The 14,582-nt window shown below is 45.8% G+C and overlaps 1 protein-coding gene across 2 annotated transcripts in view; it reads right to left on the reverse strand.

The window, feature by feature from the left end:
* Positions 1-14,582, reverse strand: part of NSUN7 (NOP2/Sun RNA methyltransferase family member 7) — a 972,952-nt gene that overhangs the window by 683,601 nt on the left and 274,769 nt on the right. For both annotated transcript variants that reach the window (XM_078678273.1, XM_078678274.1), the window contains one exon: positions 2,208-2,266. In XM_078678273.1, the coding sequence (XP_078534399.1) occupies positions 2,208-2,266 (59 nt within the window). The remainder of the gene's footprint in view (positions 1-2,207; positions 2,267-14,582) is intronic.

Genomic DNA, 14,582 nt, shown 5'->3' on the forward strand with positions numbered 1-14,582 from the left:
AGGGCAGGGAGAAGGAAGTCTGACCGTAAAGCACTGGTAGGAAAGAAGCGAGTAAACAAGAACAGTAGTTTGAAATTAAAACACACTTTTTATCCCTTAAAAGGGTTCGTACAAATGTAAATGGTCTGTTAGAAACTAAACACACACGGAGCAGCAGAGCTCCCCAGTCACAGCAGCTTCCAGCAAAGCACAACAGCTGGTCTTTTCCAGCTAAGGCTGATAAGAAGCTTAACAAGTGCGAGCGGGGCGGACGAAAACTGTAGTTAGGCGCCGCTGCTTCCGGACTACACGTAAGTTACTATCGGATCAACAGCCAACAGAAAGCAAGATAAGAACAGCAATGCCACAGTTAAACCAATCGCAAGCGTTAAAACAAATTACACAGAGTTTCAGCCAACATACAGATTACTTTACGTCTCGCTGAGACAGCGCATGCACTGCCAAGGCGAGACCTAAAAAGGAATCCCTGAAGCGTCCTCCCTTAAAGAGGTTACGTACCTCGCAGGATGTGTCGATCCCGAGGATGGAGGCTTGTTCTGCCACCGGTAGTTGTTCTCTGCGGGGCTGAAAACAAAGAAGAGGGGCGATATAATGAGGTAACGGACATTCCTCATCCGCCTCAGGTAAGTCAAAACCTGTGCCCCCGGCTTCCTGACACTAGGGATCCCTGCGTCTACATTGTCTGAGTGTATAGATGATGGTGACATAAGCTGGGAAGGTGGTGTGATGTTGAGTAGCGTTGGTCTAGTGGCCTTATGCTTCATACTTTTCCTCTTTGGAAAAGGTTGCGGGAGGTCAATATCCTGCCCTTTATGTTAATGGGCTTTCTCATGCAAGTGTGCATCTTGCATATCACGCTCCTTGTGTATGAGCTCTTGAAGATTTTCAATTCGCTTCCCTAGTGAAAGGTGTTGTTTTTTTTTCAGAGTTCGAGTCGACTTATGGCTTGGTTCTGATAAATTGTGTGTCAATGTCGTATGCTTGCTCGGCTCCTATGGCTTTTCCGACCCCGAAGAGATGTGGAGCATCAGAAGTTTTGCTGGTGCGCAAGCATTAACGACTTTGTTGGCACCTAGTGCTGCTGTGCATCACCTCCACGCCTGTCCCTATTGCTAGGAGCCTGATCAGGATCGAGGGCAGTCTTGTCCTGTCTTGGCTCAAAGGCACGCTCTCGGTGTCAGCCAAAACCCAAAGGCTCTGATGCACCCAGTTGTTGGTGGGCCCATTGTGTGGCAGTCTTTTGGTGTAGGAGGGGGTCTGTGGACCTTGGGTAATCACAGTCCTTGCTGCTGCCTAGTCCTAGGCCCCTAGCTGCAAGCTGTATGTCCCTCTGGAGGTCCCACAGCCAACATTACCTTTTCATCTTCCTCATCATGTTGGCTGGAATCAACGGAGGAAACTTAGTGCGGACTGCACAAGGTGACAATCCGTTTTATGGGACCGTCATCTTCTTCATTGCCAATCTGTAGCTGTTATTCATCACCTTAAGCTTCCGTAGTCATCTCCATAGTAGGAGTAGGCATTGGTCACGTCTGCAGGGCAATGTCTCATTCTTGAACAGGCCGCAGGCTATGCAGTCCTACTCATTATGCTCTGGCAACAAGCACAGGTTGCAGACCTTGTGCTGGCCCAAGTAGGCATATTTTGGCCTGGATTGAAGTAATTTCCTGAGAAGTCTCTCTTTTTTTACTTTTCATCACCCAAAGCCGAACATTCTTGGGGGGGCTCTAGTGTTGAAGCTGGCTGAAACAGAACAGTTGCTGAAACCTGAACCCGAGAGCTGGTGCTGACAAGGCGAAGTTGGATTTGTCAAGTTGAAGCCACTACAAGACCATCAGGAGTCCGCAGGCCGCGAAGGCGTAGAAGATGCACGAAGCTCCAATGCAATTTGTGCAAACCTGATGGCGTTAAAAAATCTATCTAACAAATGAGCCACTGAACATGCAATTCTCTCTAAGAAGAATAGATTTGAAGTCAAGTCAGCAATAAAAAAGACTTCTTCGAGAAAAACAAGTTGTAGAGTCCGATCCCAACAATAGATTGCAGGAGTGTGCATATCGTGTATCTGCGGCTAACACATGCTATAAATATAATGTTTCATACTTTAACGCATACATACATCTGTGAGCACTATTTTAGTCATAAGTACCAACTTAAGCACATTCATTTTTGCTTTGCATATGTTTTACAGAAACTATATTTCTTACCAATGATCCAAATGGGTAAATGCCACTGTCAAGCAACATGTTCTCAAGAAGGTCTTGATCTAAAAGAAAGCACATTTGTATTACTTTTAACCATTAATAACAAGTATTTCTCTTATAAATTGGGAACAAAAATGTTCCGTTAAAAGATGACCAGAAATCCTTTTATAGTCACCGGAAATCATTACACTAACTGTACTTGAAAAATACTTAAACATATCTACAAGGTAGTTGTTACATACATTTACGATATGAAATGACAACCATATTTTCCAGCACTAATGATTGTGCGATTAATCAGACGTGTTCTAGACAAGCGACGGTGCACGTTACGAGGTTTTTCTTTGTATATTTTGGCCCTGTACATTTTATCACCAAGTTACTGCTTTTCCATATTATTGGTTAGCATAGAATTTTTTCTATACCAAAAAGAAGAACTATTTGAAAGGCCCCATGACACTCAAGCAAACATATTAGCTGGATGTTGGTGAAATAATTTACACTTTTACTAAAAGTTTGGTTTAGTCTCTGAATTCGTCTTTAATATTAAGGTTATACACAAAAAAAATAACAAAATCATTGGTTTATGAACTATAATCAAGCGCAGTAACAAGGATTTTGTGGGGGAGCGTGGCCTGGCAAGAAGGCCAACAGCACGTACTTTCTCTTGCTCCCGGCAGGCCTGTCTAGCATCCTAAATAATCTTGCGATTCCGATCACTCCTGAATAGGGTGACCAATTGGCATGGCTGCAAATTCTGGATGGTGAGTGTAAAAATTAAGGACAAAGGATCAAAATTCAGGACAGGAATTTGGGACAAAATGTACATTTCACAGACACATCAGAGGAGGTCGCACAATTGTATATAGGTGAGTAAATAGACAACCAACATAAGTAGAAGTCGAAATAAGTTTATATTAGGTTGAGATAATTGTGCACCACAGTTTTTCAGTATGCGCACAGCTCTGAGCAACTATGCAGGACTTTTTGTGGTAATCCATATGATCATAATCTATTTATCTGGTTACTGCACTGGGTTGTCCAGTCTGATATTTTGTTCACAGTTCCTGGCCCTGAGCAGGCATGCTTGGTGAGAGAAGTGGTTGGGAAGATCTGCTCGGATGGACTTTGTTACTGGCATCTCATATCTGAGTGCCATTGTGAAATTTAAAGCAGCACACATAAAAGGTAGCTAAATGGGACCAGCAGTGCTGGACTAGAGTGCAGTCCTCCGAGTCGCCAGCTTTGTGTCAGATCGCTTCAGGTATTCCATTTCTGTTCAGCTGGTGATGACTGGTGTAGGGGCTGGTACAGTACTGAGTGATGGATAAGACCCATAGCAGAATGGTCTTGTGTGAGGGTAAGAGCATGAAGCAGGAAAAGGGAGTTATTAACCAGCCTCCATAAGTTATAATTGACTGCACACTGTTAAGTGTTATGGTATTATTGTGGGCCAGAACGGTTAGATAGGAGTTGACATTACTATATAATGCCCCGGTTACCATATATCAGCCCTCCTTATTTTACCTGTATATGGGAAATAGTATACTGATTGCGCTGGTTCATTTCTATGAGCTGTAAACTGCAGATTCTCATTGATGCACAGAAGTGTGCTACAGACTAGAAACTGCATACGTTGTTGAAGGAGGATCAGTCTTTTACCTACAGAACGTTTTCCATTGAAATGGCAGAAAAATAATGAGTGAAAACTAGAATTAGTTTATACATTAATCACAAGAGTTAAATTGTAACTATATTTATATAGTGCATTGCTACCCCTGATGAGACGTTGAAGTGCTTTTTTCGGTGAGTAGCATGCTACTCTGGAACCAAAAAAAGGATTAGCGGGGAATTAGTATAGGGTGATATGAAATTAATTTTAGCGGTGCACATGCGAGTTTGTTATTTGGATTGAAAAGGATAGTGGAGGGATAGAAGAGGGAAGGTTTAGGATTTATATAGCGCTTGCTACTCCTGAGGAGGTATTGAGGGGCTTTTTTTTTATAATAAAGTAGGTCCTTTTCTAAAGAAATGCAGTGATCCTTCACGAGGATGGCATGATTATTGAGAACTTGGTTAGAACGACAGTTATCCTGAAATATGTTAACATTGTTTGTTCTTATTCCATTATGGAATCGACAGGAAGGTTAGGTGAGTCCGCTCCACCCTTCCCCCATACTCCCATTCAAAAGAAAGCTTTATTTATTTTTGTTTGTTGAACCCATGGAGAAGAGGACAGTATGCTGGTTTATGTTTTTTCTCTGTATTTGATTTTTTGAGGACTCATTGACGCTGATGTAGCAATGTCCTTTGTGATGGTACCTTCCAATGACAGATGTTACAGTTGTGATGAATATGTTTTTATTATACATAACAAAATAATGTAAAAACATATTTAAAAAAAATGTTCTGCCTACATGCTAGAGCCGCTGTTATTTAACTTTCCATAAATAGACCCCAGTTTTGGGGATTGTGACTGCAAAATAAAATATCTACTGGCAACCATATCATGGCGTTCTACTCTGCTGGTATTTTGCTTTAGACAAAAGTACGTCTGCTGCACTGAAAGCTCTTATGGCAAAATGGTGTCTGCAGACATGGTGGAGATCTCCAAGCATGGTTGACATTTCACGTTTGGTGAGAAAGAGCCTCCACTGATGCAGCGGGCTGCCTGCCATACTTTCAAAGACCCCCAAAGTCCCAAGGTAAAACTGTTGATTACAGTGAACTGCTGGGACCCGTGCATTATTGTGGTCGATTTGAAAAGGTACCCACAACCCGGTCTCCTAATCCACACAGTCCAACATTGACAGATAAGAACGTCATTACTTTCTATGGGCACATTTTGCACTTTCTTAAAACAAAAAATCATACATCTTGATCCTCATAAAAACTTTTTTGTTGTTTTAATCATTAAAGTATTCTTTTCACTAAATTGGGTTGTGGATGTCATGTGTTGTAGGCTTTACCTTTAACCCCTTCGATGCTGATGACGGAGCGGTTCCGTCATCAGCATCGGTTGGGCTGTGCTGATGACGGAACCGCTCCGTCATCATCACAGCCCTCGGGGGGAGTGCTGGCGCTCCCCCCTGGGGCACCGATTTTTTTGCCAGTAGTGGGGGTGGCAGTGGAAGACTTTCCGCTGCCCCTCCACCCCCCCCCCCGCACTTCCTGGTGACGTCAGCGCGCCGTCGCGCGCGCCGACGTCATTAGGAAGTGCTAGACGCGCTGGAAACCATTTGCTTCCAGCACGTCGAGCAGGTAGGTGTGTTTCCTGCTCTCCGGTGGGGCGGGGGGGGGGCGTTTCTCGGTGCCTTGAGGCCTCAGGGGGGAGGAAACACTGTTTCCTCTCACCTGATGTCCCAATGCAGGGCATTCCTGGTTCAGGATCGTGCACAGCGTCGCGATCCTGCACCAGGAATGCCCCACTAGACACCAGGGATTTTTTTTTTAGAAAAGGAAGCGACCCCTTGGGCAAGGGTCGCTTCCAGGGGCCTCATAATTTGAAAAAGACTTTTCTGCCCCCCCCCCGGGGGCAGATTGCCCGATTTAGCGTGTGATCTGGACCCAGGGGGGGGGCAGAAAAGCACACGGGACACCAGGGATTATGTTTTGTAATGAAAGGAAGCGACCCCTTGGGTAAGGGTCGCTTTCTGGGGCATGTAATTTTTGTTTAGACTTTTCTGCCCCCCTGGGGGCAGATCGCCCGTTTTTTAGGGGAATCTGGACCCAGGGGGGACAGAAAAGCCCACTAGACACCAGGGATTGTGTTATATTAGTAAAGGAAGCGACCCCTTGGGCAAGGGTCGCTTCCAGGGGCATAAAAATTCAATATAGACTTTTCTGCCCCCCCCTGGGGGCAGATCGCCAGTGTTAGCGCGTGATCTGGACCCAGGGGGGGGCAGAAAAGCCCACTGGACACCAGGGATTATTTTTTGTTGTTGATAGGAAGCGACCCCTTGGGTATGGGTCGCTTCCTGGGGCATATTTTTTTGGTTTAGACTGGGGGCAGATCGGCTGTTTTTTTTACCGTTTCTAGACCCAGGGGGGATAGAAAAGCCCACTAGACTCCAGGGATTGTTTTTTCTTTATAGGGCCCGACCCCTTGGCCAAGGGTTGCTTCCTTGGGCCCATTTGTTCTCAAAAGTATGTTCTGCCGTGTCTTTATTTGGCCTCTCTGCCCTCCGTAGGGTTGCTTCCAGGGGGCCCACGTTTATAATGATTTATATTCTGCCTCCCATGGGGGACAGACACCCCATTTGTGACATACCCTGTGACATACCCTGTTGTAATGAGTGTTGTTTTTGTTTCTTCTAATGTGTATTGTTTTATTTTCTCTTTAGATTGTTGCAGTGTGCGGTTCCGTTACTGGTGGGTCTGTTGTTCTGCTGTTTCTGTAGTTGCATGTGTTTGGCAAAGAGACCTTTTTTTGTTCAATTGTAATGTAATTCTTTATTTTGCAAAGTGTGTAGTAATACGAGTATGTTTGGTTTCTGTTTTTTGTGATTGTAAATCATGTTTTGCATTTGTTTTTGTTGTGTACTTCTGTAGATGTAAGTTTTTTTCTTCTTTCTAGTGGGATATTGTTGCCTATTTGCTGTGTCTTTGCAGAGTATGTGCTGGTGAGTGTAGTTGTCTCTTGTAAGTGAATTGTATATTTTTTCTAAATATAGATATTTGTGATAAAGGCTTACATTTTTTAACTTACTTTGCACAGTGTTGGGGTTGTTGAGTTGTTTGTGCAGACTCCTTTAGTTGTAAGGATATGGCTAGCCACCGGATTACTGCTCAGCAAGTTGTTGGAATGCTTTTTGATTCTTCCTCTGACCATGGTCCAGAGACTGACTCTGATTCTGAGCCAGAGGTGGGAGGTGAAGATTCAGGTAGTGAGTTTTCTCTACACATGGCTTCATCTGATGATGAAGACACTCGTGAGTGCTGATGAAGCTACTTTTGGTGTGGATGAAGTGCCTGTGGTTGCGGAGGACATTGCTGTGCCAATAGTGCGGCAAGAGACATCTGGGCTGCAGCCTGGGGCTGCTAGTCTTCCAGTTGGTGTAGTGAGACAAGAGGCAGCTGGGCGGCAGCCTGCGACTGCAAGACTTGACGTTGAAAGTTCTGACCTCTGGGTTGCACCAGGCATGGTGCAGCCGGCATTGCCTGAATTTACTTTTTGCATATTGATTTTTTCAAGTTGTTTATGGATGATGTGTTTTTGGCAGAGATTGTAGAGCAGACTAATTTGTATGCTGAAGTTTTTTGAGGGTGAACAGTGCCAGCCTTAAGCCCTACGCTAGAGCTACCCGGTGGACTCCCACAAATTTGGAGGAGATTAAAAAGTTTTTGGGTTTAACTTTTTTGATGGGCTTGCTTAGGAAACCATCAATGGCTTCATATTGGTCTACTCGTCCCTTGATGGCAACAGCTATATTTACGGCAGACATGAGTCGTGATAGGTATTTGCTTCTGCTTCGGATGATGCATTTTGTTGACAATAGTTCTGCTTTGGCACGGGATCACCCTGATTGTGACCGTCTTTTCAGGTATCATTTTACTCGGGAGAACAAGGGGAACGCTGGGTGGTAGGACATTTTTGCCGGGTACGGAGATCCCACGCAAAAAGGTTTGGAAAAGTGATTTTTTTTACCTAATTTTAAGGTTTGCAAGGAATTCTGGGTAGGAAGACATTGGGGGACTCATGCATGCCATACCTCTCTGAACTCCCCTAGGTGTCTAGTTTTCAGAACTATTTGGGTTTGGTAGTTTCAAAAGATGGCCGCCGAGCCCCGGGCCAAAAACTCAGGTGCCCCCCCCCCAAAAAAAACAAGGTAGTTTTCCTATAGGTTATTTTGAATTCTCCACAATTTGGACCTTTTCCTGTTGCAGCCACTATGCCTACCCACGCAAGTGAGTTACCATTTCTTTCGGGAGACCTGAGGGAACGCTGGGCGGGTGGAAATTTGTTGATACACGCAGATTCCAGAACTTTCCACCACAGAAATGTCAGGAAAATGCGTTTTTTTGTCAATTTCTTAGCTTTGCAAGGGATTCTGGGTAACAGAACCTGGTGGTAGGCAGTCGAGTCACCCCATCCTGAATTAACCTGGTTGTCTAGTTTTCAAAAATGTATAGGTTTGCTAGGTTTCCCTATGTGCCGGCAGAGCTAGGGTTCAAAAACGAAAGGTAGGCTCTTTGCCAAAAAAGGGCACATTTTCACTACGAAATTGCGGTCCGACCACGTTGCGTTTTGCGCTGTTTCCTGTCGCAGGCACTAGGCAGACCCAGGCAAGTGAGGTACCATTTTTTTCGGGAGACCTGGGGGAACGCTGGGTGGGTGGAAATTTGTTGATCTACGCAGATTCCAGAACTTTCCACCACAGAAACGTGAGGAAAATGCATTTTTTCCACAATTCTTTAGATTTGCAAGGGATTCTGGGTAACAGAACCTGGGGGTAGGCAGTCGAGTCACCCCAACCTGAATTCCCCTGGGTGTATAGTTTTCAAAAATGTATAGGTTTGCTAGGTTTCCCTAGGTGCCGGCAGAGCTAGGGTTCAAAAACAAAAGGTAGGCTCTTTGCCAAAAAAGGGCACGATTTCACTGCAAAATTGAGGTGCGACCACGTTGCGTTTTGCGCTGTTTCCAGTAGCAGGCACTAGGCAGACCCAGGCAAGTGAGGTACCATTCTTTTCAGGAGACCCAGGGGAACGCTGGGTGGGTGGAAATTTGTTGATCCACGCAGATTCCAGAACTTTCCACCAGAGCAATGTGGGGGTAATGCGTTTTTTTGTGTCAATTTCTTAGCTTTGCAAGGGATTCTGGGTAACAGAACCTGGTGGTAGGCAGTCGAGTCACCCCATCCTGAATTCCCCTGGGTGTCTATTTTTTAAAAATGTATAGGTTTGCTAGGTTTCCCTAGGTGCCGGCAGAGCTAGGGTTCAAAAACAAAAGGTAGGCTCTTTGCCAAAAAAGGGCACGATTTCACTGCGAAATTGAGGTGCGACCACATTGCATTTTGCGCTGTTTCCTGCCGCAGCCACTAGGCAGACCCAGTCAAGTGAGGTACCATTTTTTTCAGGAGACCCGGGGGGAAGCTGGGTGGGTGGAAATTTGTTGATACACACAGATTCCAGAACTTTCCACCACAGAAATGTGAGGGAAATGCGTTTTTTTTTTACAATTTCTAAGATTTGCAAGGGATTCTGTGTAACAAAACCTGGTGGTAGGCAGTCGAGTCACCCCATTCTGAATTCCCCTGGGTGTCTAGTTTTCAAAAATGTATATGTTTGCTAGGTTTCCCTAGGTGCCGGCAGAGCTAGGGTTCAAAAACAAAAGGTAGGCTCTTTGCCAAAAAAGGGCACGATTTCACTGCGAAATTGAGGTGCGACCATGTTGCGTTTTGCGCTGTTTCCTGTAGCGGCCACTAGGCAGACCCAGGCAAGGGAGGTACCATTGTTTTCAGGAGACCTGGGGGAATGCTGGGTGGGTGGAAATTTGTTGATCCACGTAGATTCCAGAACTTTCCACCACAGAATTGTGAGGAAAATGCTTTTTTTTGTCAATTTCTTAGCTTTGCAATGGATTCTGGGTAACAGAACTTGGTGGTAGGCAGTCGAGTCACCCCATCCTGAATTCCCCTGGGTATCTAGTTTTCAAAAATGTATAGGTTTGCTAGGTTTCCCTGGGTGCCGGCAGAGCTAGGGGTCAAAAACAAAAGGTAGACTCTTTGCCAAAAAAGGGCACGATTTCACTGCGAAATTGAGGTGCAAACATGTTACGTGTTGTGCTGTTTCCTGTAGCAGGCACTAGGTCGACCCAGGCAAGTGAGGTACCATTTTTTTCGGGAGACCTGGGGGAACGCTGGGTGGGTGGAAATTTGTTGATCAACGCAGATTCCAGAACTTTCCACCACAGAAATGGCAGGAAAATGTGTTTTTTTGTCAATTTCTTAGCTTTGCAAGGGATTCTGGGTAACAGAACCTAGTGGTAGGCAGTCGGGTCACCCCATCCTGAATTTCCGTGGGTGTCTAGTTTTCAAAAATGTATAGGTTTGCTAGGTTTCCCTAGGTGCCGGCAGAGCTAGGGTTCAAAAACGAAAGGTAGGCTCTTTGCCAAAAAAGGGCACATTTTCACTGCGAAATTGCGGTGCGACCACGTTGCGCTTTGAGCTGTTTCCTGTCGCAGGCACTAGGCAGACCCAGCCAAGTGAGGTACCATTTTTTTCGGGAGACCCGGGGGAACGCTGGGTGGGTGGAAATTTGTTGATCCACGCAGATTCCAGAACTTTCCACCACAGAAATGGCAGGAAAAGGCATTTTTTTGTCAATTTCTTAGCTTTGCAAGGGATTCTGGGTAACAGAACCTGGTGGTAGGCAGTCGGGTCACCCCATCCTGAATTTCCCTGGGTGTCTAGTTTTCAAAAATGTACAGGTTTGCTAGGTTTCCCTAGGTGCCGGCAGAGCTAGGGTTCAAAAATGAAAGGTAGGCTCTTTGCCAAAAAAGGGCACATTTTCAAAGCGAAATTGCGGTGCGACCACGTTGCGTTTTGCGCTGTTTCCTGTTGCAGGCACTAGGCAGACCCAGGCAAGTGAGGTACCATTTTTTTCGGGAGACCCGGGGGAACGCTGGGTGGGTGGAAATTTGTTGATCCACGCAGATTCCAGAACTTTCCACCACAGAAATGTGAGGAAAATGCATTTTGTTTGTCAATTTCTTAGCTTTGCAAGGTATTCTGGGTAACAGAACCTGGTGGTAGGCAGTTGAGTCACCCCATCCTGAATTCCCCTGGGTGTCTAGTTTTTAAAAATGTATAGGTTTGCTAGGTTTCCCTAGGTGCCGGCAGAGCTAAGGTTAAAAAGCAAAAGGTAGGCTCTTTGCCAAAAAAAGGGCACGATTTCACTGCGAAATTGAGGTGCAAACATGTTATGTTTTGCGCTGTTTCCTGTCGCAGGCACTAGGCAGACCCAGGCAAGTGAGGTACCTTTTTTTTCGGGAGACCTGGGGGAACGCTGGGTGGGTGGAAATTTGTTGATCCACGCAGATTCCAGAACTTTCCACCACAGAAATGTCAGGAAAATGCGGGTTTTTTGTCTATTTCTTAGCTTTGCAAGGGATTCTGGGTAACAGAACCTGGTGGTAGGCAGTCGAGTCACCCCATCCTGCATTCCCCTGGTTGTCTAGTTTTCAAAAATGTATAGGTTTGCTAGGTTTCCCTAGGTGCCGGCAGAGCTAAGGTTAAAAAGCAAAAGGTAGGCTCTTTGCCAAAAAAAGGGCACGATTTCACTGCGAAATTGAGGTGCAAACATGTTATGTTTTGCGCTGTTTCCTGTCGCAGGCACTAGGCAGACCCAGGCAAGTGAGGTACCTTTTTTTTCGGGAGACCTGGGGGAACGCTGGGTGGGTGGAAATTTGTTGATCCACGCAGATTCCAGAACTTTCCACCACAGAAATGTCAGGAAAATGCGGGTTTTTTGTCTATTTCTTAGCTTTGCAAGGGATTCTGGGTAACAGAACCTGGTGGTAGGCAGTCGAGTCACCCCATCCTGCATTCCCCTGGTTGTCTAGTTTTCAAAAATGTATAGGTTTGCTAGGTTTCCCTAGGTGCCGGCAGAGCTAGGGTTCAAAAACAAAAGGTAGGCTCGTTGCCAAAAAAGGGCACGATTTCACTGCGAAATTGAGGTGCGACCATGTTGCGTTTTGCGCTGTTTCCTGTAGCGGCCACTAGGCAGACCCAGGCAAGGGAGGTACCATTGTTTTCAGGAGACCCGGGGGAATGCTGGGTGGGTGGAAATGTGTTGATCCACGTAGATTCCAGAACTTTCTACCACAGAATTGTGAGGAAAATGCATTTTTTTTGTCAATTTCTTAGCTTTGCAAGGGATTCTGGGTAACAGAACCTGGTGGTAGGCAGTCGAGTCACCCCATCTTGCATTCCCCTGTTTGTCTAGTTTTCAAAAATGTATAGGTTTGCTAGGTTTCCCTAGGTGCCGGCAGAGCTAGGGTTCAAAAACAAAAGGTAGGCTCTTTGCCAAAAAAGGGCACGATTTCACTGCGAAATTGAGGTGCAAACATGTTACGTTTTGCGCTGTTTCCTGTCGCAGGCACTAGGCAGACCCAGGCAAGTGAGGTACCTTTTTTTACGGGAGACCTGGGGGGAACGCTGGGTGGGTGGAAATTTGTTGATCCACGCAGATTCCAGAACTTTCCACCACAGAAATGTCAGGAAAATGCGTTTTTTTTGTCTATTTCTTAGCTTTGCAAGGGATTCTGGGTAACAGAACCTGGTGGTAGGCAGTCGAGTCACCCCATCCTGCATTCCCCTGGTTGTCTAGTTTTCAAAAATGTATAGGTTTGCTAGGTTTCCCTAGGTGCCGGCAGAGCTAGGGTTCAAAAACTAAAGGTAGGTTCTTTGCCAAAAAAGGGCACGATTTCACTGCGAAATTGAGGTGCGACCACATTGCATTTTGCGCTGTTTCCTGTCGCAGCCACTAGGCAGACCCAGGCAAGTGAGGTACCATTTTTTTCAGGAGACCCGGGGGAATGCTGGGTGGGTGGAAATTTGTTGATCCACACAGATTCCAGAACTTTCCACCACAGAAATGTGAGGGAAATGCGTTTTCTTTTACAATTTCTAAGCTTTGCAAGGGATTCTGGGTAACAGAACCTGGTGGTAGGCAGTCGAGTCACCCCATTCTGAATTCCACTGGGTGTTTAGTTTTCAAAAATGTATATGTTTTCTAGGTTTCCCTAGGTGCCGGCAGAGCTAGGGTTCAAAAACAAAAGGTAGGCTCTTTGCCAAAAAAGGGCACGATTTCACTGCGAAATTGAGGTGCGACCACGTTGCGTTTTGCGCTGTTTCCTGTCGCGGCCACTAGGCAGACCCAGGCAAGTGAGGTACCATTGTTTTCGGGAGACCCATGGAAATGCTGGGTGGGTGGAAATTTGTTGATCCACGCAGATTCCAGAACTTTCCACCACAGAATTGTGAGGGAAATGCATTTTTTTGTCAATTTCTTAGTTTTGCAAGGGATTCTGGGTAACAGAATCTGGTGGTAGGCAGTCGAGTCACCCCATCCTCAATTCCCCTGGGTATCTAGTTTTCAAAAATGTATAGGTTTGCTAGGTTTCCCTGGGTGCCGGCAGAGCTAGGGGTCAAAAACAAAAGGTAGACTCTTTGCCAAAAAAGGGCACGATTTCACTGCGAAATTGCGGTGCGACCATGTTGCGTTTTGCGCTGTTTCCTGTTGCAGGCACTAGGCAGACCCAGGCAAGTGAGGTACCATTTTTTTTGGGAGACCTGGGGGAACGCTGGGTGGGTCGAAATTTGTTGATCCACGCAGATTCCAGAACTTTCCACCACAGAAATGTCAGGAAAATGCATTTGTTTTGTCAATTTCTTAGCTTTGCAAGGGATTCTGGGTAACAGAACCTGGTGGTAGGCAGCCGAGTCACCCCATCCTGAATTCCCCTGGGTGTCTAGTTTTCAAAAATGTATAGGTTTGCTAGGTTTCCCTAGGTGCCGGCAGAGCTAGGGTTCAAAAACAAAAGGTAGGCTCTTTGCCAAAAAAGGGCACGATTTCACTGCGAAATTGCGGTGCGACCATGTTGCGTTTTGCGCTGTTTCCTGTTGCAGGCACTAGGCAGACCCAGGCAAGTGAGGTACCATTTTTTTCGGGAGACCCGGGGGAACGCTGGGTGGGTGGAAATTTGTTGATCCACGAAGATTCCAGAACTTTCCACCACAGAAATGTGAGGAAAATGCATTTTTTTTGTCAATTTCTTAGCTTTGCAAGGTATTCTGGGTAACAGAACCTGGTGGTAGGCAGTCGAGTCACCCCATCCTGAATTCCCCTGGGTGTCTAGTTTTCAAAAATGTATAGGTTTGCTAGGTTTCCCTAGGTGCCGGCAGAGCTAAGGTTCAAAAACAAAAGGTAGGCTCTTTGCCAAAAAAAGGGCACGATTTCACTGCGAAATTGAGGTGCAAACATGTTACGTTTTACGCTGTTTCCTGTCGCAGGCACTAGGCAGACCCAGGCAAGTGAGGTACCTTTTTTTTCGGGAGACCTGGGGGGAACGCTGGGTGGGTGGAAATTTGTTGATCCACGCAGATTCCAGAACTTTCCACCACAGAAATGTCAGGAAAATGCGTTGTTTTTGTCTATTTCTTAGCTTTGCAAGGGATTCTGGGTAACAGAACCTGGTGGTAGGCAGTCGAGTCACCCCATCCTAGTTTTCAAAAATGTATAGGTTTGCTAGGTTTCCCTAGGTGCCGGCAGAGCTAGGGTTCAAAAACAAAAGGTAGGTTCTTTGCCAAAAAAGGGCACGATTTCACTGCGAAATTGAGGTGCGACCACATTGCATTTTGAGCTGTTTCCTGTCGC

The sequence above is a fragment of the Lissotriton helveticus genome, chromosome 2_2 (assembly GCF_964261635.1).
Source record: "Lissotriton helveticus chromosome 2_2, aLisHel1.1, whole genome shotgun sequence".
Lineage (NCBI taxonomy): Eukaryota > Metazoa > Chordata > Amphibia > Caudata > Salamandridae > Lissotriton > Lissotriton helveticus.